Source organism: Pectinophora gossypiella, chromosome 6 (assembly GCF_024362695.1).
Source record: "Pectinophora gossypiella chromosome 6, ilPecGoss1.1, whole genome shotgun sequence".
Lineage (NCBI taxonomy): Eukaryota > Metazoa > Arthropoda > Insecta > Lepidoptera > Gelechiidae > Pectinophora > Pectinophora gossypiella.
This window is the reverse complement of record NC_065409.1, coordinates 17,541,760-17,565,878: the sequence shown is the minus strand read 5'-3', so window position 1 is coordinate 17,565,878 and position 24,119 is coordinate 17,541,760. Positions and strand designations below refer to the sequence as shown.

At 41.4% G+C, this 24,119-nt stretch overlaps 1 protein-coding gene across 4 annotated transcripts in view; it reads right to left on the bottom strand.

Annotated features, from left to right (window-relative positions):
- Window positions 1–844: 844 nt before the first annotated feature.
- Window positions 845–24,119, bottom strand: part of LOC126367806 (somatostatin receptor type 2-like) — a 65,806-nt gene continuing 42,531 nt past the window's right edge. The window contains exons 1-4 of one of the 4 annotated variants that reach the window (XM_050011559.1): window positions 7,712–7,734; window positions 5,147–5,183; window positions 2,971–3,039; window positions 845–2,531 (exon numbers count right to left, since the gene is read on the bottom strand). In XM_050011559.1, coding sequence (XP_049867516.1) covers window positions 1,236–2,489 — 1,254 coding nt within the window. In that variant the 5' untranslated portion in view covers window positions 2,490–2,531; window positions 2,971–3,039; window positions 5,147–5,183; window positions 7,712–7,734 and the 3' untranslated portion in view covers window positions 845–1,235. Of the gene's footprint in view, window positions 2,532–2,970; window positions 3,040–5,146; window positions 5,184–6,235; window positions 6,456–7,711; window positions 7,735–24,119 lie in introns of those variants that run through there. The other 3 variants (XM_050011558.1, XM_050011556.1, XM_050011557.1) reach the window with 3 other exon arrangements.

Sequence of the window (24,119 nt, the reverse complement as noted above, 5' to 3'; positions counted from 1 at the left end):
TGGGGCCTGAGGTGGAGATAGTGCAAACTTGTAGTAATTAGTTTAATACCAAGATTACTGTTTATACCAAGTTACTAATATAAAATATACTACTTACTACCTAGTATAACAATAGCGCATGTGGATTCATTGTTATTTGTTACAAAAATATATGAATTGTTTGGTGTAAGGAGTACGCGTGATGCGAGTGGAGCCATGAACGAGATGAACTCAGATAGTATTATCACTGTATCACAGTTTTGAATTGTTTGAATTGAATAGTGAAGTATTCGAGGTTGGCATTACGAAACTTACGTTGTTCACGTGTCATCGACACAGCTCCATGAAAACACGACGGCTCGACCACCGTCGCCGCAATCGGCTGAAAGACGTGAAAAACGAGGTAGATATAGGTACTTATTTTCGCATATTCACGGTCAGGCGCCGCGTCACGCCGCGTCACGTCGCGTCGCGTCGCCGGGGATGTCGCCATGTGATGGATGCCACCTTTTCATGCGGAACGTTTCCAATATATTGCTAAGAGGGTTTTTGTTAAGCTTCCGATAAACTGACTTTTGAAAGCTTCCTACTGAAATATCCATTGCTTTCATAGGCTTCTATGTATGTTTTGTGTAATTGTGTAAATAATCCTTTACAAATCGTAGAGTTCTTGAACCAAGAATGTTAGTATTTGTCAAGGCTCTCGGTTCTAAACATAACAATGACTTTACCCAACTCTGCTAGGACAATAATTATGTCGTCTACCTAGATACCTATATACTTACTTACTATTATATTTCGCCGGTCAAGTGACTATATTCGGAGAGAGGACTAAGGTCGGGACAAGTTATGTAATGAACATGTATTCTTGACGAACGTAATTTTATTACAACTTTGACATTATGACCACTTTATGAATATTTACACGATATGTACATTTTTACATCGTAAACTAACGGTATACAAACAGTAATCTTACAATCGCTATGCGATAAAAAACTACACTTTAATAAATTCTTTGTTACAACCCTAAGCCGAATCGACTCCACTCACTTCACAATTTGGACACCGAAACAATAGGCGCTCGTCCTTCACGATCACGAGGCGGGGACGCGCGCGCGCGACTGGGCTCGTATCGCGCGCGCGCCGCCCCGCCGGCGAACCGCGACATGCGACACGCGGCGGCCGCCTCACTAGTCGATGGACACGATGAGCGTGTCCTCGTCGGGCGTGGGCGCCGCCGCCGCCGCCCGCACTCAGAGCCGCGAGTGCGACACGCCGTTGGGCGCTATGAGCGGCGCCAGCGCGGCCGGCCGCGCCTCCAGCGGCAGCGCCTCGCTGGCGGCGGCGGAGCGCGACGTGAGCGCCGTGGACGCGTCAGAGCGCGAGCCGCGCGGCGCCGCCGGGGCGCGAGCTTCGCTGCCGGCTCGCAGGGCCGCGCGCGCCGCTCCGCCGCCCTTCTTGCGAGGGATCACGCTGTTCTCGACGTGCAGCGCCGCGTTCACGTCCTTGCCGGCGGCGCACGTGCACGCCTTCAGGAAGCTCTTCTTGAAGTTGTCCGAGAGGAACGCGTACAGGATGGGGTTCATGGCCGAGTTGCTGTAGCTGAAGCAGGCGGCCACCAGGAACACGGTGACGGTGATGCGGCTCGCGCATTCCGTCGGCGGCGAGTAGATCAGCGCCACCTGGAACGCCCAGTACGGCAGCCAGCACAGCACGTACACGGCAATCACGGTCAGCACCAGTTTGGTAACCTTCCTGTGCGACCTCTTCTTTTCTTTAGACTTGTTCTTCGGTCCTACCGTCTTCAGCTTGCGTATGACGAGGCAGTAGAAGACGAAGATGAGCGTGAGCGGCGCAGCGAAGCCGAGCGCGAAGGAGTAGAGAGTGAAAGAGGTCTGGCCCTTGTTGAACTCGCGCTCGGGCCACACGATGTTGCAGGAGAGGCCGTTCTCGGTCGGGATGAGCGTGGTGTACATGAAGATGGGCGTCATGACCAGCGCGGAGGCGGTCCAGGCGGCGGCGGAGACCACGCGCGACACGACCGGCGTGCGCAGGCGCGGCGCCGCGATGGGGTGGCACACTGCGATGTAGCGGTCCGCGCTCATGATGCACAGGAAGATGCTGCTAGTGAACTGGTTGATCCCGGTCGAAATCATGTACGCCTTGCACATGAAGCTACCGAAGGGCCACGAGCGCAGCGACATCGTGACGATGAGGAAGGGGATGCCGATGAGGAAGCACTCGTCGGCGATGGCCAGGTTAACGATGTACATGTTGGTGACGGTCTGCATCTTGGAGTAGCGCAGCACGACGTAGATGACGAGCGTGTTGCCCAGCAGCCCCACCACGCACACCAGCGCGTACAGCACCTGCGTCACCACGTACACCACGGGCAGGTTCACGTTGGGGCAGTTCTCGAACGTGCCGTTGTACGTGCCGTTCTCGTCGTACGCGAACGCGCTCGCATTCCACGGCGCGCCGTACATCTCCATCTCCTCGAGCGCCATCCTCGCTGCAGCGGCCGCGACACCCTCCGCCACACTATTTACCTGCAACCAATTATGTTTCCGCTGTCACAGTGTTTTGTTGACATAGGTCAAGGGGATCACATATAGAAATAATCACCATAATTACAAGGTTACTAGATAAATTTGTCAATGGGAGCTCCTATAATGTTTAACAAAGGACACGTAATCAGTATAGTGAGTGATAATATTGCAGGAGGCCATGTTAATTTTTGATTAATAAGTGGATGTTTTATATACATTCGCCTACATCTAATGTAACAGCAATCTGATCCAAATTACTCGAATTAAAAACAACATAACGAGAATGTGGCATTTCCAAAGTGCGGCTGCCATTTTAATGAAAAAAGATTTGTCGTAAGTAAATAGCATTACAGCTAAGAGCGTAAATACGTATACAATATGTAAGTACGTATGTTTACAAAAGATGTTGTCTGCGAAAAGGATCTGTACTTATACTTACATTTTGTGATTGTCAACAATTATTTGCAGATGTGTGTGTGTGCGTGCAGCGGGGCGTCGAGCGGGAGACCTGAAACGAAACAAATATTTTGAAATCTTTTAGCAAATTCACGGCTCGTGCAGTTTGATTTAACTTCTAAAAGGTTCACGGGTTATACCGATAATGTGACGCACTTACTGCTTGGAAAATATTTTGTGCGATTTATCTTCGTTGTTTTGTACTAATATTTGAAGAACAATATCAACAATGACTGCTGGTCTACTACTTATTGATGAGTTGTGGCTTTACTCCTTTGGGAATTAACGACGTCACTTTAGAGTATACTTTTTTAGGTAAAAATATAGATAGGTACTTATGTACACCCGAAATGCGATGTGTTTGTTATTGCGGCAGTGGCTGCTAAGTGTTTTTGCGTAGTACACTAAGCTTTACTGAGTGCGCGTGCACACGTAAATACATATACTGTTCCGGCACCAATGATGATGACATTATTTCTTCTAAATGATACTATTACTCGTTCTTGATCTAATATAACATAATATTCAAATAGTATCACGTGTGAGATTATTTTTGTGTACCAATTTAGGTAGAGATTTTTTGATAAAATACATTATCAGAATCACAGGCTTATTATCTTTTGCCGAATAATGTCTTGGCGGTATCTTTTAGCACGATAATAATAGATAATATAAAAATAAATTCGACGTACCTACCCAACTCAAGTACCAGATTTCACCTCGGTGGTGCAATAAAATCAGCCCAATGAACTTGTCGATAAGTACGTTTTATAGCGTAACACCTACGTTACGTACGTACATTCGCATTTCGTAGAAAATTTAACTTTTCCACAATTAAATAAACTATTCGTGTGAATTTTAGCCGCTGCGATGATAAATGACACGCAGCCACAACATAATGCTGTGTACAGCGGCGGCGGACCGGCTTGTACCCAGCCACGTGTGCAGTGGCGTCGTGTGTCCGACTGCGGCTCCCAGGTATACTTACCTTCCGGGAAAACAGAAACTCTAAATTAAAATTTTGTAAGCCTTCATTTAAAGGTAAAGGTACACCTAACTTAAAATAGAATATTTCCGTTTATAGCACTTCGTGGAAGGTTTACTCATACTAACTGCTACTGATACTGATGTGAAAGCAATTTTTAGACATGTTGATAATATTATACGTAAATAGTAAGTAATACTGAAATAATATTCAGCAACTATCCACCTCCAGTACTGTTAAGACGTAAGTTTTGCGTCGGAAGGAAACCTAAAACTGAGAACGAAAGCCTTTGTCTCTGACAGTGTCTGGCAGAGAGATATAGGTATCTCCTTTTAACCAGACACTTATTGCTTAAATATTCAGAGGTGCAGCGAGGGGCGCGGCGGGGGGCAGGGGGCGGTTGCGTGGCGCGAGGATGTTTACACACTGCTGGTGTTTTGTGAGCGGCCAACATACGGAGAAGTATATAAGAAATATGGAGAGCCAAAGGTCATCCTGTCCTCAAACTGTGGGCGGACTAATACAACTCGCTGAAATATTCATGATCACGACAATCAATCCCGCTCTTGGAACGTAATCCGTGCGGGAGAGGAAGTAATAATTGATAAGTTTATACAACTAATACAGAATTGTTTTTTATGCTATATCAAACTAGAGCTAAAACTACCAAACAGTTTTATATGGAGGTGTCGCGATGTTTGCGGCGTCTGCGGGTGCCTGTTTACTTTGCTGCCTGCTTGCACCGCGGCATCCCTGCGATCGCATTTACTATTCCTTCGGCGACAGCTGACGACGTAGAGCTCGCATTTTATTCACATTTACAGGTAAGTGGGTACACGGCGCCGGCGACGGTTGAGCAATAAGCGAAATATAAATGCAGCGAAAATGTCGCTGGTGGATTTTGCTGCCATCGAGTGAGTTTTTAGGACAACAACAGCTAAACTGGGGTAGTCGAGGGCTGCGGGCGCGGGAAATAGGCTACAGTGATGTGTTCCGCGCCATAAATAGGTGATTCCACGCGGCCGCTCCAGTGTAGGGCTTATTGAATTCGTAACGGGCTGCCTGCCCTACATTCACTATGGTCCTGTTTTCCTTCTCTATGGTATAATATAATAACATTTAGACGATACAAACGGACGTGGGGTTTAGAAAATGAATGAAATCTTGTAGTTACCTGCGTTTACGGTCCGTACGAAGTCTCATTACTGCATCTGCAACAAACAAAACAAAACATTCATTACACAGCGCTATGACGCACGACTACATTCTATTGGTACCGGCGAGTCTGCACTCCATCATGTTATTTATGAAATTGCTTGCAAAAAGAAATACTACTAATTTATTGCAAATATCGTCTTTTTAAAACACGTATTGGCGGCTAGGTCAAGGTAAATAAATAAAAAGGATACGGAATGTATAAACATTTTCCCGCGAGCCAGTCCCGGCCGAGTTTACGATCCGCATACGTCATTGATCTAATATACTCCCCCGTATCATTCCACCTATCCACACAAAACTAAGTATAGTGGCTTAGGTCCGCAAGGAAGCAAGAGGAAGCTTGGTCCACTGTAGGCCGCAAAGTCACAGTCACTTTCTGTCAACTTAAATCCATTTAAGTCCACTTACTTAACCTGAAGATGTGACAGGTCCAGTTTTTTACAGAAGTGACTGCCTGTCTGACCTTCCAACCCGCGAAGGGAAAACCAGCCCGATACAGGTTAGGTTACATACCTCCGAAAAAGCATTTCCCGGGGATTTGGGAATTAAGTACTTATGATAAATATAATATACACACAAGAACTCGTAATTGGTGACAACACATGAGAAGAGACGGAACTTTTAAAGCAGATTATTTATCTCCATGAAGTAGCAATCGAGACTTTATCGCCGCGTTATACAGCAGTGTGCTGCAAATTGCCGCTCGTCGTGTGAGCCGCGCGGTGTGCCCACTCTCCCGCGCTTCCTATTTTTCTCGGTTGCTGCCAAAATGTGCGTAAAATAACTTCCCTCATAATTCCCGCGCCATAATTCTTCATCCCGCGAGCGAGCTGGGCCGGGATGTAGACCCTCGCCAAATCGGGTGATGTTTTATATTATATAAGAAGCTATTTTTATAACCGATGCTGTAGAAATTAAAGTTGAGCAATATTATTTATCTTCATAACTCTTGAATAAAGATTGTTAACCTACCTTTTTAGTTGAATAAAATATTTATTTTAAAAGGTTTATTTTATATTTAAAAAATTGAATGGAAATTATGTACCTACATATTGAATGGGAAAAAAGTCACTTTGAAAAGTTTGTTTGTCACTTGTTTATTCTAATACCACAAGCAGACAGGCTGTTGAGGCTCGTTGGACGCGCGATGCTCGCCAGCTACAACCGTAGAGCGCCGTACACTGCGCCGGACTGGCACTAGCCGCTATCGCAGATAAACCCGACAAACATCAGGACAATGCTATCTGCACGAGAGCAATCAACTGACGCGCGAATATGCATACACGGACCCTATATCGTCGGCTAATATTTGATTTAATTGTTTCTTAATATGTAGCTATGAACTTTATCTATCGCGGAACTGTTGTCAGAGATAGATTGAAAATAACAAGTTCAGTCACAAAATCATGTCAAAATCATATAATTAAATATCGCAGGCAGGCACAGTTAGAAGAAAATGTGTCACTAGCTGTTGCTCGACTGTCGCCTGACTGTCACTGGCAATGTGCTGTAATAGCATTTCAAACAGTCGCGTCGCGGGCCGTGTGTGACGTGACAACTGCCTGACATATTCCTAGTAATATTTTCTCAGTATCTGTCGCGGGGACTGTCCAGCTATAAAGTATTGAAATGTGAAGACATGACCTGTATGGTTTAACACGGCAGTGACCGCGCATCCAACGAAACGGGCATCCGTTACCAATAAAATTGTAAGAAACCAAGTAGGTAAGTTAAATATTAGCCTAGAAACATTTTCTGCTGCTTTATAATTCCAATTACTTTCAAAAAATATCTTGAGTTATATTACGAGAACATTTTAATATCTTTTGTAGGTACTATTTAAATATTGAGCAACTCTGTAATAATCGCCGGCCTAGTTGACAACAGTGGAAATTCACCGGGATGTAATGTTATTATCCGTAAGTGAACGGAAAGGTAATAATTGTATTGGCTGAATATTAGATGGGTTGATAAGTCAATTTATGTAATGTGATTGTGAAGATGGCAGCAGTGTGTAGAAGGGTGGAGCGGACGCGTGCAGCGGGCCCCGACCCGGCGCGGCCGGCGCGCCGCGGGCGTTACTCTCGCGACCAGTCGCTGCGGACTATCTTTATTCTCTCTCGGAAAATCCACTGTACTGTCTTCGAATTAAAGTCACATTTAAAACTAGGGCTTAGTATGAATTCAGTCTAAGTTTTTTTAAATGTAGACGGTATTATATTCGCAGTAAGTGTCAATTTGGCACGTGGCGGCGGTTTCAATAAGCTAAGGCTGCAGTAACGTCCCGACTTATTGAATGCCGTCACATCAGCGAGGTTTTACGAGCTCGCACTGTCGGGACTGGATCGGTTGTCGGGACTCTCGACAGTTACGGAGCTATTTGCTTGGTAATAATTCTATGTTTAAATCTAAGAATCTAAGTCAAGCGTTAAATTCAAGCCAGTGAAGTATGTTCGCTAAAAAAGCTAAAAGCGAATTTGTAGACAATTATTATTTTAAAGTTCGCATGGCTTTTATGAACCTCTTTGTATTTTTCCAGTTTCACGGCCTCACAGTTGGAAGTACGGTTCAGCCAGCGCCCGCGCGCCTCCGCCGCCGCCCGCGCCTCCGCCTCCGCTACCACGCACTGAACTGTGTCACTGACTCCGGTTAAATGTTTCGGTAAACAAACCTCCACAATAATGTACCGAACGGAGTTTATCTGTTTACCCGAAACTAAGTTAAACGAACTAAAGCTAAATACAATTTCGGGTCACGAGAGTGGACTGAGAAGTACAGATTGAATTAGTGGCTGAGTGCAGTATTGTGTAGTGCCATGTAATGTTTATAATTTAATGATAGAAGATGATGATGAAGAAGAAGAAAGTGGATTGATGAAATAAGAAATAAGCAAATGGGTTTACTCAAATTTATTAATCACTAAGAAAACCAAAGTTACACAAAAATATAAGTAGGTATTTGGAACTTTTAAATCCTAAGGGTACATTCCAGGTATTCAAGGCCACTGGTCATTCGTTAAGCATTATTAAAAAAAAATAAGAAAGGTATTATAAAAACCTCCCTAGCTCGTTTGCCCTCGGCGGCGGGAAGGAAGCCGAGCCGACTAGAAGCAGCTACCAATAAGCTGTAGCTGTAGCAGTAGCAGAACAGCTGTACAAAACACCCGTCATAGAACAGAACAGCCTTCGTAAAACAGCCGTCACAAAACACCTTCGCAAAACACCTCCTGTGGACAAAACGCACAGGGGTAAATCAAACCTCTAGGGGCGGAGGCACAACCTAACTAACTCCCCAAAATCGTATAAAAAGACTCACCTGTCGGAGGTCGAGAAGCCACGTATGCGGCCAACGTACGATGACGTCGATGCCACGACGCTGGGACAAAATGGCGGAGCAACGTGTCCACGCCACGGACACCAAAACCACACCTATTCGGAACAAATCGCACATTAGAATCCTGACCGCAAACACTAACACTCACGAGTCACGACAGATGACAGAAATGTATAACTTACTTACCAGAATAAAAATTTACGAAGATTTGGCGGCGCGTGCGACGGAGTTGCGGGCCACCGGTCACACGCTTATAAACCGCCTAAAAGAAAAACAATGACAACATATATCGACACTGATAATTACGATTAAAATGCTATAACGCATTATAAAGACAAATTCTCACCCGAAATTCACACTAAAAATCGAAGGTGTGGACACACCCGCTCGGCGGAGCGCTGTCTGGGGAATGCGGCAGCTCGCAGGCGCAGGACTATATAAATCGCCCAACGATAGCAAGTCGATGCTCACGGACCTTCCATCGAACAAGGCGAGATGGCGCTGTGTTCAATACTACACAACTTGTTGTGAAACCAGTCTGATATTAAATACAATTTGAACATTATTTTGTAATAAATTCTGATACATAATCTAACAACATTTATCTTTAAAGTAAATATTTAGTTAAAGTAGATGCGCAGTAAGAACGTAATCACGCTACTACATTATAGTTACTTATTACTACCTAATATGATTACACTGACTTTACAGTCAGTCGAGAGCCTTTGTGAACAACAGAGTAATGTAATATTATAATCCTGCAGATTACACTTCATAGTTATTAGCCTTTATTTTCCATGGGCGTATCGGAGGGCGTCTAATCACCGCTACAGCGCAGCAGGTGAGAGGCGGCGAGAGGGACTTAATAGGGAACGGGAGGAGGCGAGGGTTGACTTCCTGCCGTCCAGACAATGACACCGCCGCCTAGCGCCCGGCGCGGGCGCACTTGCGAGGGCTGTAACAACCTCCACTCGTCGTTTAAACTCAAAACTTTTAATAGTTTCCGCTCCAGCGGCTTCAAGAATATTTACATAAATACATAAATATAACTTCGCAACAAACGACCCGCAGTAAATGCCTCGTTACAACAACCAGTAAAAACTACAGTAATATTCATGAGTCGTTTCATATTGCTACGGCAATACTAACAAGCTTATATAAAAAAGAAAAACGTTGCGCAAAAAATAACCCTACCTTTCAATATGTTACAGTTGTACGGCCCAGTTAAGGCAATAACGCACGTTCCGTAAAATTCACTTTTATATGAAATCATGTCTGACTCGTGCCTCGTTAGCCATTCTAATACTAGAGTTTTAGTTTTCACGTCCGCGATTTACATTTTCTAGTGTTTATAAGCCAAACATAACGCTCACACACGCGTACTAAGTGCGCTTACAGACCAGCGACCTGAGGTTTACGAAAATCCCTATCCATCCCATCCGAAATAGACAAAGGGAAAATCATCGCAAAAATGCACGTCGCAATATGAACATTGTAACACGCTGAACCCGTCGACAGATCTATGAAGAGCTTCACCGAGGCACTAAGCTTGATAAAACTTGCAATAAATGGGAATATCCCTCACTGTGGAAGCATTAATATATGCAAGCTGTGCCGCAACAGAGATTGCGGCGGCCATTGTCTACTCTACACAAAGTACCTAAGTACACGACTTTCAGTACGCCGGACAATTTGCGGGTGTGTCATATAATACCATTTAATACTTTTAAGTGTGTGTAAATTGTATATCTGGATCAACATACTCCGACCATTGTCGTTAGAATAAAATACAATTATGTAGTAGGTACCTCCTGGCAGCGGCCGGGCGGGCGGCCGAGACACGCGCGGAATTTCCGAATAAAATTTAATTAAGTGTTCGCTATCATTGGCACTCGAACACTTCATTATAAACGACTAGTCCCTTTTATTGCTTTTGGATTATTTTTTACTGTACTTAACTTTTTATGCGGATTCGCTACTTTTTGAGACAAATGGATCGGTCCGAGACGTTCCCGGTAGGACTTTCTTTCTGTCGCCGACAGTTCGCTGGCAACTGTCTCTCGCTCGGAGCGTTTCTTGAAAGAAACAAGGAGCAGAGTGGAAATAGAAACCAAAGCTTTTAATCTTCAGTCGTAATATTTTATTCCCTTAATATAATTTTGTCGTTCCAGGTATCTACAAAGGGATATATTAAACGTCTGGCGAGTGTAGGAGAGGGAGGTTTGCTGACATTGTTACCTAATGACTTTGTTGGAAGCATCTCTGGGGGGCAAACTCGTCGGTCTATACGATACCCTTGTTTACTATATCTGGTATTGGTAATAGTTTCATAAATTAAACGATCATGATTTGTGATTTTCATTAAATTTGTTTAATTATATTCACCTCCACCAACCCGCATTGGAGCAGCGTGGTGGAGTATGCCCCCTACCCCCTACGGTTGATTGAGGGGAGGCCTGTGCCCAGCAGTGGGACGTATATAGGCTGTTTATGTATGTGTTTAATTATATTGTAAAACAGCATTCCGAATTATCCGTGTTAAGAGCCAAACAGGCGTAATTTACATTAAGTGAACATTGAGAAATGCAGGTAAAGCCAGGGTCAGGCGAAAATTGGAGTGTATCAATGAGGTGACGTCACGCAGGCGGCGGCGGTCCCGCAAGCGGCCGCCGCGTGTCCCGTTTGTCCCGCTGATCAGCTGCGGCTGTGAACTGAGCGCATCGTTTCAATTTCACGCTGCGGTGATTTGCGCCACTTTGACGCACTAACACGCTTACTGGCACACTCGCACACGTGCACGATACACTTTGACGATTGGTTGCCTGCAATACAACCGCGGCTTTCGAATTCTCTTTCAAATTGAAAATGAAATGTACTTACATCGTAACATTAACTGACTTAACGATCATTAATTAATAATTGCCATTTAATAGACATTCTTATATCTACATAAATTTGAAATTAATTATGAATTGGGTTGATAATTAGTTTTTAGTAGCAACTTTTGTTGCGAACTTATCCGGTCATAAATCAAACTTCGAAAGTAAGTGGTACAGTGATCAACTGGTGCTAATAATTCATCCGTACCCAAGCAACTGGTAACTGTGGCATAATTTATCTTCAGGTATCAGCTTATATTAAGAGTAATTTATTTGTGTAGCTCTAACATCAATCATATTTAATTTTGGAACCAATAGAAAAATCATAATTTAAACGCTTTTTCATGTAAAATCCCCTCACATCACCCGACGGTAGTAATGACACGAGCCGTCCTTGCCGCCAGGTGGCGCCCATCAAGTATTCAGGAGGGCCAGGTTGGTCTGCCCTAAACTAATCACAGCCGTCGCGTCAGCGGACCAGCTAACTACGTTAGCCGACCAGCCTCAGCAGTAGTCTCCACTTTATTGCCGGTGTAGCATTTACTCATCGTCCTAATTCTGTTAATTATCCCATTAACTGGCGGGTCCTACACCGAGCGTCTGCCGTATAAGTGCCGTCTAGGTGCCCGCGATAATATGATGATACCTACCACTACAGCGGTCTCTAGAGGTCGTTATGTGGAGTGATCGCAATTTGTAGCGAACGATATGACCGGTGGCGACAGTAAACTAGTATCATTACGTATCGAATGTAACGGCGAGTGGTTCTAATGCCTTCAAGCGTTCTCTACTTTTGAATTTTAACCTCTCTGGTGAAGCACAGTAAAGAAAAACCATGCGTTGTTGTTCAAGTTGGTAAGTATCTCGAAGAATTCGATACTCCATCAACTGTTTCTTCATTACTTCTCTGGCTCATATCCGGCATAGATCTTAAGTATTCAATACAAAGTATGACTGATAATGATAATCATTTTCTGATGTGTCGTGGCTCTGGCCCACTTTCGCATTTTTCTGCAAAACATACTCATAGTAAATTATATATTTTGTGAAACTCACTTAACACCAATGAAATTCACTACTGAATATTAAACACAATTTCGAAGCGTGACATTTATAATTCTCATTGCGTGAGAGCTTTAAACTTATTTAAACGACAATACCGCCTGGTAGATGAAATTATAATCTGTGGAAGCCTTGCCCGCTCCAGTTGATTGAGGGGAGGTTTGTGCCCAGCAGAGGGACGTATACACAGGCTGTTTATGTAGGCATAGGTAATTTTAGATAATGTTGTATTAAGCAATAAGAAGGTAGTGTAAGTCCGTCCGTTAGTATAGTAGTAACTATCTATACTAATATTATACATGTGAAAGTGTGTGTGTCTGTTTGTTTGTACGTCTTTCACGGCAAAACGGAGCGACAAATTGACGTGATTTTTTAAGTGGAGATAGTTGGAGAGATGGAGAGTGAGATACACATTTTTTTGTCTCTTTCTAACCCCCACTTCCCTAAAGGGGGGGGGGGGAAGTTTTATGGAGCATGCCGCAATTTTCAAGGAAGGAAGCTAAAAATTGGTAAACTGGCCATTTGTGACTAAAAATCAGTAAAATTTTATATGGGTCTTTCCGCAGATTTCATGATAAGAAGCTAAATATTGGTACACGGATTCTTTGTTACCAACGAAAAATACCTGCCTTATTTTTTTTTAAATCTCCGCCTCCCCTCAATCAACCGGAGGGGGTACAGAGTATAGAGCATATTCCACGACGCTGCTCCACTGCGGGTTGGTGGAGGTGTTCTTACGGCTAAGAGCTGCGACCAACGGCTTAATGTGCCTTCCGAGGCACGGAATATTTTTTTCAGACAATCAGTTAATTTTAGCCTACAACGTATTTACCAAACAAAGGACAGTCTCACAAAATGATTTCAATAATGTCGCCATCGGAAATTTGACCCGGATCTCCAAATCGCTCAATATAATCGATTATAGCTATTTAATTGATTTAATCAAAAGTATTGCGATTATTCTACAATCGATAAGAATATCGATTTTTGGGGGCTTAGAAAATAATCGAACATTAATCGATATACAGTCGATTATCGGGAAAAACTACTTTGCTTTTTCGATTTCCGGTTTGGTTTTCCGATTTCAGAAAACAAACTCAGTTTCGGATTCGGTTTCACCGTTAATTTTCGGATTGGATGAATTCATTTAGTTTACATTTATAATATTCCTGGACTTTATAATACGGCAATCGCTCAGGTTTTGGATTTAGATTCTGTTACTTCAGTCTAAATCAGAAAACGAGAACCATGTTACCCCGAATTTAACGCGAGCGAAGCCGCGGGTAAATTTTAAATAAAATTATAAAAGCACCATACACTCGCGCTGCACATCATCACAGCAACAAATCCGAGTCACGGCGGCTCGGTAATCCGGAAAAAGCTGGCTTTCGACGGATTACTCCCACTTCCTCATCTCATCTTTAGGACTGCTTAAATCATACACGACAAAGCGTATTAATTTTAATAGGAAAACGAAAATCCTTATCAAACAACAAATATTTATCATGAGTCTCTATAAATTTTAATTTGTTCTCTCCCATTCCTTAAACATACCTACCGTATTAAAATTGTCATTGGAATTCTATGGGCGTGGCCTCACCACTAAACAAGCTCTAAATATTGGGAAATTAAATGCAAATTTTAATCCGATCTAAGACTCAGCAATAAATCAAGGAGAATTTATGGTGAATGAGATTACGTTAATCTAAGTTGCGAATCATGGGCGAAGTGGGAAATAATTGTGTTTCAGTTGTATCTGAAGGAGTCGCTGTCGATGTGATGGTCTGTGGGATGTCGCCACACCGACGGGAGAGTGGAGACTTCTTATCGGCGCGACGCGGGGCGACGCGGGGGCTCGTGTCTGCCAAAAGCTGATCATTTCCACTTTATTATGTTATTCCACGCGCTGCGGATCCTTGATTTACTTTTATATAGCAGGAAAAAAAAATAGAACAAAGAGCTACTAACTGAAAAGATAAAATGGGCTTTCGCCTTTAATCCCTTATATTTCATCAGCGTGAAGAAAAATATTATACTTACATTTTGCAGCCGGATTATACGAAGTTTGGATCATTTAAATATTTTGGTGATACATCAAAACTTTTTGTGACTCTTGCTTGTCCTTTTGTTCCTAAGTAATGAGGTCGTGATTAAGGTACGTAACTGCCTCGCTAAGTCGACATCGCGTCTAAGTAAACAGTAAGTATGACTCGTTAAAAAAGGAGTAGTAAAATAACGCCCTTTTAATATTGTGTTTAATATTAAGCGCTGAAGAAGTAAGTAGATCAACAGTATCAAAAGTAAATAGGACAGTATGATAACTTATTTCAAATTCCTAGGTAGTTCATTTACAAGAGTGCAATCCAACGCTCAGATCTCATGCTTGGGCCAAACGTGTATTTATTGTCTTGATACTGTGCTCGCACGTAGTCAGCTCCCCGCCGGCGCCCCCTCGCCCCTCTCACGTTGTTTTCCCATCAAACGCGCGTTATGTAAATAAACAGTTGCGGCCGACTGCCGACCGCCACCGCCAGCGGCACGCGGTGGCGGCTCAGCGGTGTCGCGCCGCCGGTAATGGCGGCGACAATAACGACCTGCTTCCCTCTACCCACATCACATTCTTGAGATTTATAGATTTATTCACCTACATTAGCGTTGAACAGGAGACGAATAGGAAGTCATATTTATCACCCGTTGATGACATTAGGGGAACGTTTTTACATAATGTATTTTGGAGTGATATATTCTCGTAGATATATATATCTAACGTGGAATTCATGTCACTCCAAAACAGCTTTATTTTGTCCCGCAAAAGAGTGCGTGTAAGTTATTATTTTATATTATTATATTCTAAAGCTGGTAACAGTACTTAACCAGTGTGTGTGTGGGTGTGTATGCAGTCGTAACGTGAGTTATGTCAGGGGCCTTTGGCGACTCAATATTAACCCTGTCACCAGGGTTGTTGAGGTTCGTAATCCAAGTCACAACTTACACGATAGAAGAAGACCAGTGTAAAACGTATTAAAATTATATTACCTACACATTTTAGCGTGACGTAAAAGTATTATTATAAGTAATGCGGTATATAACGCGGAGAATAATTCAGCAAGTTTATAAGAGAGGGCCTTGACGGATCAAGTTGTCGGGAGACAAACTTTTAATATCCTAGTATTAAGCACAGTTAATTAGCGAAAGATATTTCAGACCAACCGCTTTTATTGTAAACTTAAAATCAAATTAAAAAGAGCAAAAGGAACGTGACTTGTTCTCACCTCTAAGAAAACGTATTTCGGATTAGAATCCTTATCTTTTTGTTTTTATTTTTGTGACTATCTCGTCGAGAACTAGTTCGCTTTCTGCAGCTCTATTATCATTTTATAAGTCTCGTGTAAGTATACCCACGTCGGCTCTCGGCGAGTGCGCGCGGCCCTCGCATACTTCTCTCGTTGGTTTAATACGATACAAAAGCAAGTCATTAATAAGCTGTACTAAGTCAAGAGCACTATTTACTGCAGGGATTAGAACACGCCTGCATTACAGCTAGCTTTAAGTCTTTAAGTTGTGTCTATTATTAATAAGATTATCTACTTATTCTGTGGAGGTAGTATCTACATTTTTTTTTAGTGAAATGTGTCATTGAACTCCTTTAAGATCGTTAGAAAAAAACAGTTACAATGTATGACAATGTTAAATGGAGCAGGTTTTAGAAATACTTTCAGGGTCCACGACTAAGTGCGTTTCTAAGTACACTTCGGCAAAGTTTTAACAACTGTAACAATTTTGGTCAAAATCTAACTTTGGCTTCCAATAAAAACATTTTTATCTTTGATTTGGCTGTTATTTTCTTGACCTAATGGTGTACTTCCTTAGGAATAGGTATGAAGTGAAATAAAATAATTAATAAGAAAGGGATAGTGACAAAATTATGATTTCTGAAGTAAGGTAGAAAATCTTGATAAGGTACAAAATGAGTCATATCTACTAAACCGTAAATAATCGCTGAACATAATATATGGTGGTATTTCTGGTAGCCAATGGGTACCTCTATCTAATTTTTCATTTTGATCCTCTGGGCCACCCTGTATATTCTAATTCGTTTATTTCAGTGTTACTTTATAGGTACTAGATACACAATTGTACTAACTTTCAACACGTTCCGGGTCTCTGACTCAAGTTTTAATGTGTAATGTGTATTGCCCGCGCCGCGAGACCGCCAGTTTAACACGTCCTTCAAATCAAATGAAATGTTGAATTGTTCTCGACAAAGTTGTCGCGTTGTCGCGGTTGTAAAACAGAGTGATTTCGTTCGAGTGGGGAATGTTGTGAAGTAATTAACAATGGACGTGTGGAGCAGCGGGGTAGGCAGGGGAGGTGAGAACACTGTGTCAAGTGAGTGTTACCGATCTGACAGTGATCGAGTGTGTAGGTATGCCAACGGGGTTTATAAAGAGTTAAATAAAGTATATTTTCATAGCGAACTGTACGCGGTGCCAGTTGCCGCACAAACCACAAAAGATCTGTGTATTTGTTTTTGTTGTAATTTATGTAGATTTTTTAAAACCTGACATTTGAGGGTTCTGCGTATGTCAGCTATAGCGCAGTTTTATACAAATCTTGCCATATTTAATTAGATGCTGAAGAGTAGAGAGCTACTATTTAAAATGTCCTTATAGACAAAGGATAATAAGGATATTTTTCAAAGAATTTGGGGTAATTTCTCTGGTCTCGTTGTACGTTAATAAGGTTAGAAAAGGTTGCTAAAAAATTCATAAATTATTTTTACCCGAATGCGGCGAAGCAAAAAGGAGAGTTGTGTCTGCGCGTTATGTATGTAGCACGTAATGCACGTCTGTTCCCACCTAACTTCCATACCACCTGTCAGAGCGTCACTCGAAACATCTGGATTATCCGGTGGTTATAGGCTACGTCACGCTAAATTCAACGCGGCGCACTCTAGAGGAGAATAAACGGACGAAAACATTTATTTTATCCAATGGTATTTTGTTGGGTATCAAAAGAAAGGGCTTAATTTGCATATTTCAAATATGTACATATTACTACTAGCTATTACTCGCGGATTTGCTTGAATTTAATCGATAATTATGTTGAATTGATAATATTAACGGCTCTTGATAGGTAAGACATGATCTTGATAGATTGTATCTCCAAATGTTGCATAAAATACACAATGAAAGCACGTGATATTAATAAATAAGATAAAAAAAAAAAAAATCAGTAAAGCTTGACTATGGAAAAATCGCGCTCTAAAAAGTATGAAACAAATCACTATTTGGAAGAATTTAAGAGAAATATTTTCTTGTTTCATACTTTTTAGAGCGCGTCGATTTTTCTTACATTTGTATAAAGTTTGTTGCCTTGTATTTTTAATACGAATTTAACAAACAACCGCGAGGTGGGTGCTTTATATTCATTACAAATCGACATGTAATAAAGGTGAGAGCTATTTTTAAACTTCAATATATTCATAAGTATTTACGATTATTTATTTATGTTTTCCTTGTTGAGTTTATAGCAGAGCAACAGATTCAGAGTAAATAGGACGTCGATTACTGAAGCAAATAACATGCTTTTATAACATGTGATATATTAAATCGCTTATTGACCCTAAAATGCAAAGGAAATGAAATAAAAATATTAAAACATTTTTTTTTACCCCGCCGTGGACAGGTTATTTACATACCTACTATTGTTATTACAAGGACACTCAACTTTGCAACAAAGGTCTCGCATTGTACTTACAGCACACACGTGTTAGGGTGGGCAGAAGTGATAACATCGCGGCAGAAGACAGTGAGTGTTCCCTCCCTAAGAGGACCTGGCCCTCAATTAACACCTGCCAGAGAGGGTGCAACCCAATTACTCACTCGCCTAAATAACACACCGCTAACGTATCGCTTCGGTGCAATTTTGTTGATGATGCTCGATTTAATGACTGACGCTAACTACTTAGTACCTAACACTGAAAAAATGAAACGGATTTATCGAAAAACAATACCGATTTTAGACTAACAGATAAAATAGTGGAACTATTCTCTCGGTAAACGGAGCAAAGAGCCCTGTAGAGAGATATAGGTGTCCCAGGAGCGGCGCGACGGTACGCCCCTGTCTGCGGCGGGAATGAAACGACACGGGCCACGCCACTCGACGTTATAAGAATACCTAACTCGGACGTTTTCTTTATGAGTTCTAACAATATGGCCAATAGAGCGAATTGTTTAAACTTTAATAAAACAAAAGCAATTGTAACAACAAGATAAACACACTCCAGACACTAAATGTGTGTACCTACCTACTTAATAAGTTTTTTATGTAGAAGAGAAAGTTTTAAGATAAAAAGTTTCGTACGATGTTTTTATAAGTAAGTACTAGAAGTATACCTACTACGAATAATGAATAAGTCTAGTGTTATAAATTGTTTTAAGTTTACGCGGTTATGTTATTATCATAATTAAAGCACATAATATCGGGAGTCTCATATCCCCATTTAAACGCGGTAAGAACCCGTTATTATGTGCTTTAATTAAGTCTAGTGTTTTTTCTTACTGATAGTTCCGACAATGTGCGAAAGATTGTTGGTCGTCTGTGTTGCCACCCAGTCGATTGACGCGGCTGACTGCCAGTAATTGGATGACACTTTTTAAGGTTTCAAATAAACGGGTCAAGTTAATTCACGATCACGATAATTCCTAATTTAGTAACCGATTTCTTCGCTGACCCAATTGGTGACGTCGTCTCCGCAGATTAAGAGCAGCAGTAACTTCCATTTTTTATGTGGCGCGAAGTGCGCGCGGCGCGGGGGCCGGAAGCACAAACACGACGACACGCGGACGACATAAACTAAACGGACACGAGGCGAGCTCTGACGGCCTCGTATCTGCCGCCGCCGTCCTGAGAGGCCGCTAAAGAGGACGTAAACGAAGCTGACAAAAAACCGACCCTTGGCTACAACGATGTTTGATCCTCCCTCACAAGTCCGCAATAGCTGGAGGGCTCTCCGATAATCTGTCGAGTGTTTTCGCCATTTGCGACGGAATAAGTACTAGAAAAAAAACTGCGGCGAGAAAAATACGAGAGAAAATCCGAGTGTCTCGAAGGCGCGACTCGGGTTTGTCAATTTGTTAAATCCCAGGAGCTTCCCGCAAAAATATGACGGGAATGAATAACACGAGTGCGATACACAATTTTGTTACGAGGGTTGAAGAATACAATATAATAAAGAAGCAATTCTGAGTAAAGTATGACTTAGTAAAACAAATTGTGGTTGTGGGTTAAGTTGGCTGGTTGTCGTTCATTATGGTCATCATTCTCGGAGCGAGTGGCACCAGGCCCGCCGGCTGCCGAGTGGTGCCACGATACTACCGCGGTTCTCTATTTTTACGCATAAAATTGTATGTAATAATTTACCATGGCATAATGTTACTTGTCCTATTATTAGTTACGCATAGTATTAATTTGTCATAACTTTTTAAGCATAATTTTGAAACTCATAACTACTTTAAGCATAATAATTAATGACAATAATAATATATAAGCATAATTATTATAAGCATAAAAACTATACTCCGAAAAAGAAAAGTTTTGGCACAACTTTGAACATTTCCGAAACTTACTTTTTCCTTGGCTGCATTTGGTTCATGATTGTGACTTTTTTATATTTTTTGACTCTATTTCATGCTGTTGGTTATCATTCAGCATACTTTTCGTGTGTAAGATAAACATGCTGGCGGCGTAGGGGTGGCACCCTAACCTACTGTTATGCCTTGAAAAAATTATGACAAAACACTATTATTCTAAAAAAGAATTATGGATACCTATTTATATGCGAATCAAATTTATACCAACAAATATTAGTCCAAAAATAAGTTATACCTAACAAACCAGTATTCTTAGATGTTATTATGGGAAAGTACTATTATGCTTAAAAACGTTATGCGAAAAGGATTATGATAATTAAAATTATGACAAAACCATTTATGCATTTTAAGAGAATCCCTACTACCGCTAATGTACAATCCCACCATTGTATGTCACAAAATTGAATATTATATGGGAACAATTAGGCGTTCAAAATTTGCACTTTGCGGTAACAACTCCAATTCGGACCACAACTATGCAATGCTCTATGAAAATGTCAGTATAATTTTAGTGAATTGAAGTTTTATTATAACGTGGCACGAGATATTACCAAATGATGTTAAACACAATAGCCTGAAACTAAATTCGAATCTGAATAACAGATAATTACGTTATTTGGGCGACAATGGGTGCACCTCGACACCACATTGTATGTTAGAATATTATTATCTCGTGTGTGTGTCCTAGACTTGCCTATATACATACGTGAGTACATAAATATCACTCCAGTTCGATGGTACCGTTTATAAATAAACCGTCTACTGTAGCAAGTTAAATATTTTAGCTTACTAGGTGTCAGTCAACTCAGTCAAATAAAGTAGAGAAGTTGAAATGAAACTTTAATTTCCGTAAAATAAATCGAGTCAAACTGTAGTCATAAACATGAATAACATGAGATACTCGTGTCAGTAGATGCTTGTGGGTCTTGTGATATATCTAACCGTGAGATGGTCGATGATTGAAGTCCTTTGTCAAGAGTTATTTATGCGGTATTGTGACGGTGAGGCGGTAATGCGAGCCATTGTTACAACAGCGCGCCCGCGCCGCGTGCGGGCCGCGTAGTACTCGACACCATTCTCAAACGTATCCCAATCTAGATATCATATTAGGTGGACTGATTTTGTGCAAGTTCATATAGTTTACTCATAACTAATTAATATTCCTTCCTGTCTTTATTGCTCACTCAGTAAACAAACCAATCAGTAAGAAAATCGAGAATATTTCATTAAAATTTAAAAGTTCATAGAGCATTAGATAAAGAAAAGTTTGGAGAGAAAGTCTTTTCTCGCTTATGAAAGTTGTGTAGAAATATTTGTTGACTGCGGGTTGTTGTGACTTGCATAGTTGTGAGGCATCTGTGCGCCGTCGCCACCACCGGCTGCAGCTGCCAGATCGTGGTCGTGTGTTGCCAAAACTACCCAACATTGTTTAGTTTACAACTTATTCACAAAGTAACATATTTCACATATCTACGACTCAAGTTGACAATGTTTCTGTCTGGAAATAACACGATTCAAAACTTATGGAAATTGCGAAAATTAACAAAGTTTGTGTCGGAGACCTCATGCATGTACTTGTGTAAAGTTAATGCAACAGTTCGGCTCAAATGAGATAACACTTGAAAGGCAGTACGTGTCGTCTCGTGGCGGCTGTGGCGCGACAATCAACACACAACGAGTGACGTCTCCGCGAAGTACACCACTGTATTCATCTTATAATTTAGATATGTATCTGTATATTGCGGTGAGCCGGTACTTTGCCGTCGTCCCGTATTGTATGGAGCCGCTATTTGACGCAATCTGTGCCCAAAATACCACATGACAACATGCTCCACCGTGCACTCACGGTAGGACGACACGAGGTGAGCGGCGCCGCAACATCGACGCAATGCTCTCACAGGATTACTGTGAGTGGTTTATTGCTTACCTGAAACGAAGCAAGAGAATTCATTAGTAACATCTCAGCATTGGTCATTTTAGAAGGAAACATAAACAAAACAACCTACAAAAACATAAGAAAACTACAGTACAGTAGTATTCGATAGAAAATATTTTTCACAAAAATAGCGCCATTTCTAAGGCAAGTTAAAGTAAAATGGCCATTAAAGCGCAAAGAAGGGGAAGTGACTCGTCAGAGCTGCGTTAACCCCACAAAGGGTACAGTGAACCACGAGCCATTTGTTCACCTGCGAGCATCGCGCGTCGCACATATATCCACACTGCGCGCCGCACACGCCGCGTGAATCACGGGTTTATGGCCGGATCACCGGCCACCGCTATCCCGGTAACTGCTTCGTATGCAGCGATTCACTCAAATATATTCACTTTACCTTTTATCATAATGGCGAACGAGTAATGATGCGTCAGACGAACAGGTAATACGCTGTTCAATAACAGTAACTTAGCAGAGAAAACGGCCTTCATCTTGAAAAGTGATATAGAGTTATCTAATGGAAGGTGGCCTATGTTCATATAGGAGTATACGACTATTTGTGTTTATCTTTCGTAACATTTAATACATTGAAAGTGCTATGGGTTGTGGGTTGGTTCTAGCGCTTGCAAGTCGAAGTCCAGTAAAAAAATGCATGTCAATAAATAACTGTGACTTTCCAAGGTGCAAGAAGCTTTACTTATTTCATGCGCCGGAGAAAGTAGCGTTCAAAATGTATTCACACCGGGACCATATAAACGACCCCTCCTGTATTGTGAAATTGCTATTATTTTACTCCTTCAAATGGAACTTTCTTTATTGAATAGAAACGGTTTCCGCTACAACAACGCAACAGCATTGAAAATTGAATTGTGTATGTATGCGTTCTAATACAATGTACGCTTAGAATATAAACACCGTACTCAGCAATTATTAATATTAATTCGACCGACAATCAAAATAGAGAAATGTATTTTAGCATTCATTTACCTAAATACTGGTTGAATGAATAACTGCCAACAAAGGACTGCTTTATGTTTATTGCGATGCAGTTTAGCAAAAAGTTTATTTATCGTGAACAAATATACTTAATAACCATTTGACCCACGCGTGCGCCGCTTTGCATACGAGCCGTTCGCAAACTTGTTTACCGCTTACTCAATGCACTTCTCATAGTTTTCATCAGTCCAAATATTTCGCTTCGAGCACCAATTTTCAAATGGGATGCATGTATGAATATTTAGTGCCAATTTACGCTCGTTAAAGCGAATTTATCGGTACTGTTTCAACAACGCTCAAAGCTGCAAAATAAGTTTCCATTGATCAATTTTTATCTGAACCACTCTGAATTTTTATTTGAAAGACCAAATAAATACCGGCGTGATTGTCGCCGTGGCGGGCCCCGCGCCATTTGCATTTGCGTCTAACGGCGTCTCATTACGTCTAGTACTCCAATAACATCTATACTATAAGGGAGTGTGACAGCGCAACGAACACTTTGAGGAATGATTCAGACCATGATTCTGAGTTGATATCAAGTGGAATTTTCCGTCACAAAAGTATGGAACTGAAAATAATTTAAAAAAACACAAAAAAGAACATGAATTTTCCGACTGAAAATTGCACTTGATATCAACTCAGAATCATGGTCTGAATCATCCCTCATAGTTTTCGTTACTTCCATACTTACTTTTATGGCTACCCTATGTACTTGTGCGGGGTGTAAATGACATCGTAAAGAATATTGACGGGAATGATTCAGCTGATAATTCTGAGTTAATATCAAGTGGAATTTTCCATCGCAAAAGTATAGAATTAAATAATATTAAAAATGTTAAAAACATATGAATTTTGCGACGGAAAATTCCACTTGATATTAACTCAGAATCATAGTCGGAATCATCCCCCTGAGTATTCCTTACGATGTCACTAACATCCTGTAATTAGCTTACAAATATAATTTACGAAAAATTTATCCATTTATTTGCGTGTTTTTCCGCTTCCGTTCTATTTAATTATTAAACTAGCTGGCTTTCAGCATGACAGGAGATTTTTTCGTCTTAAGAATTT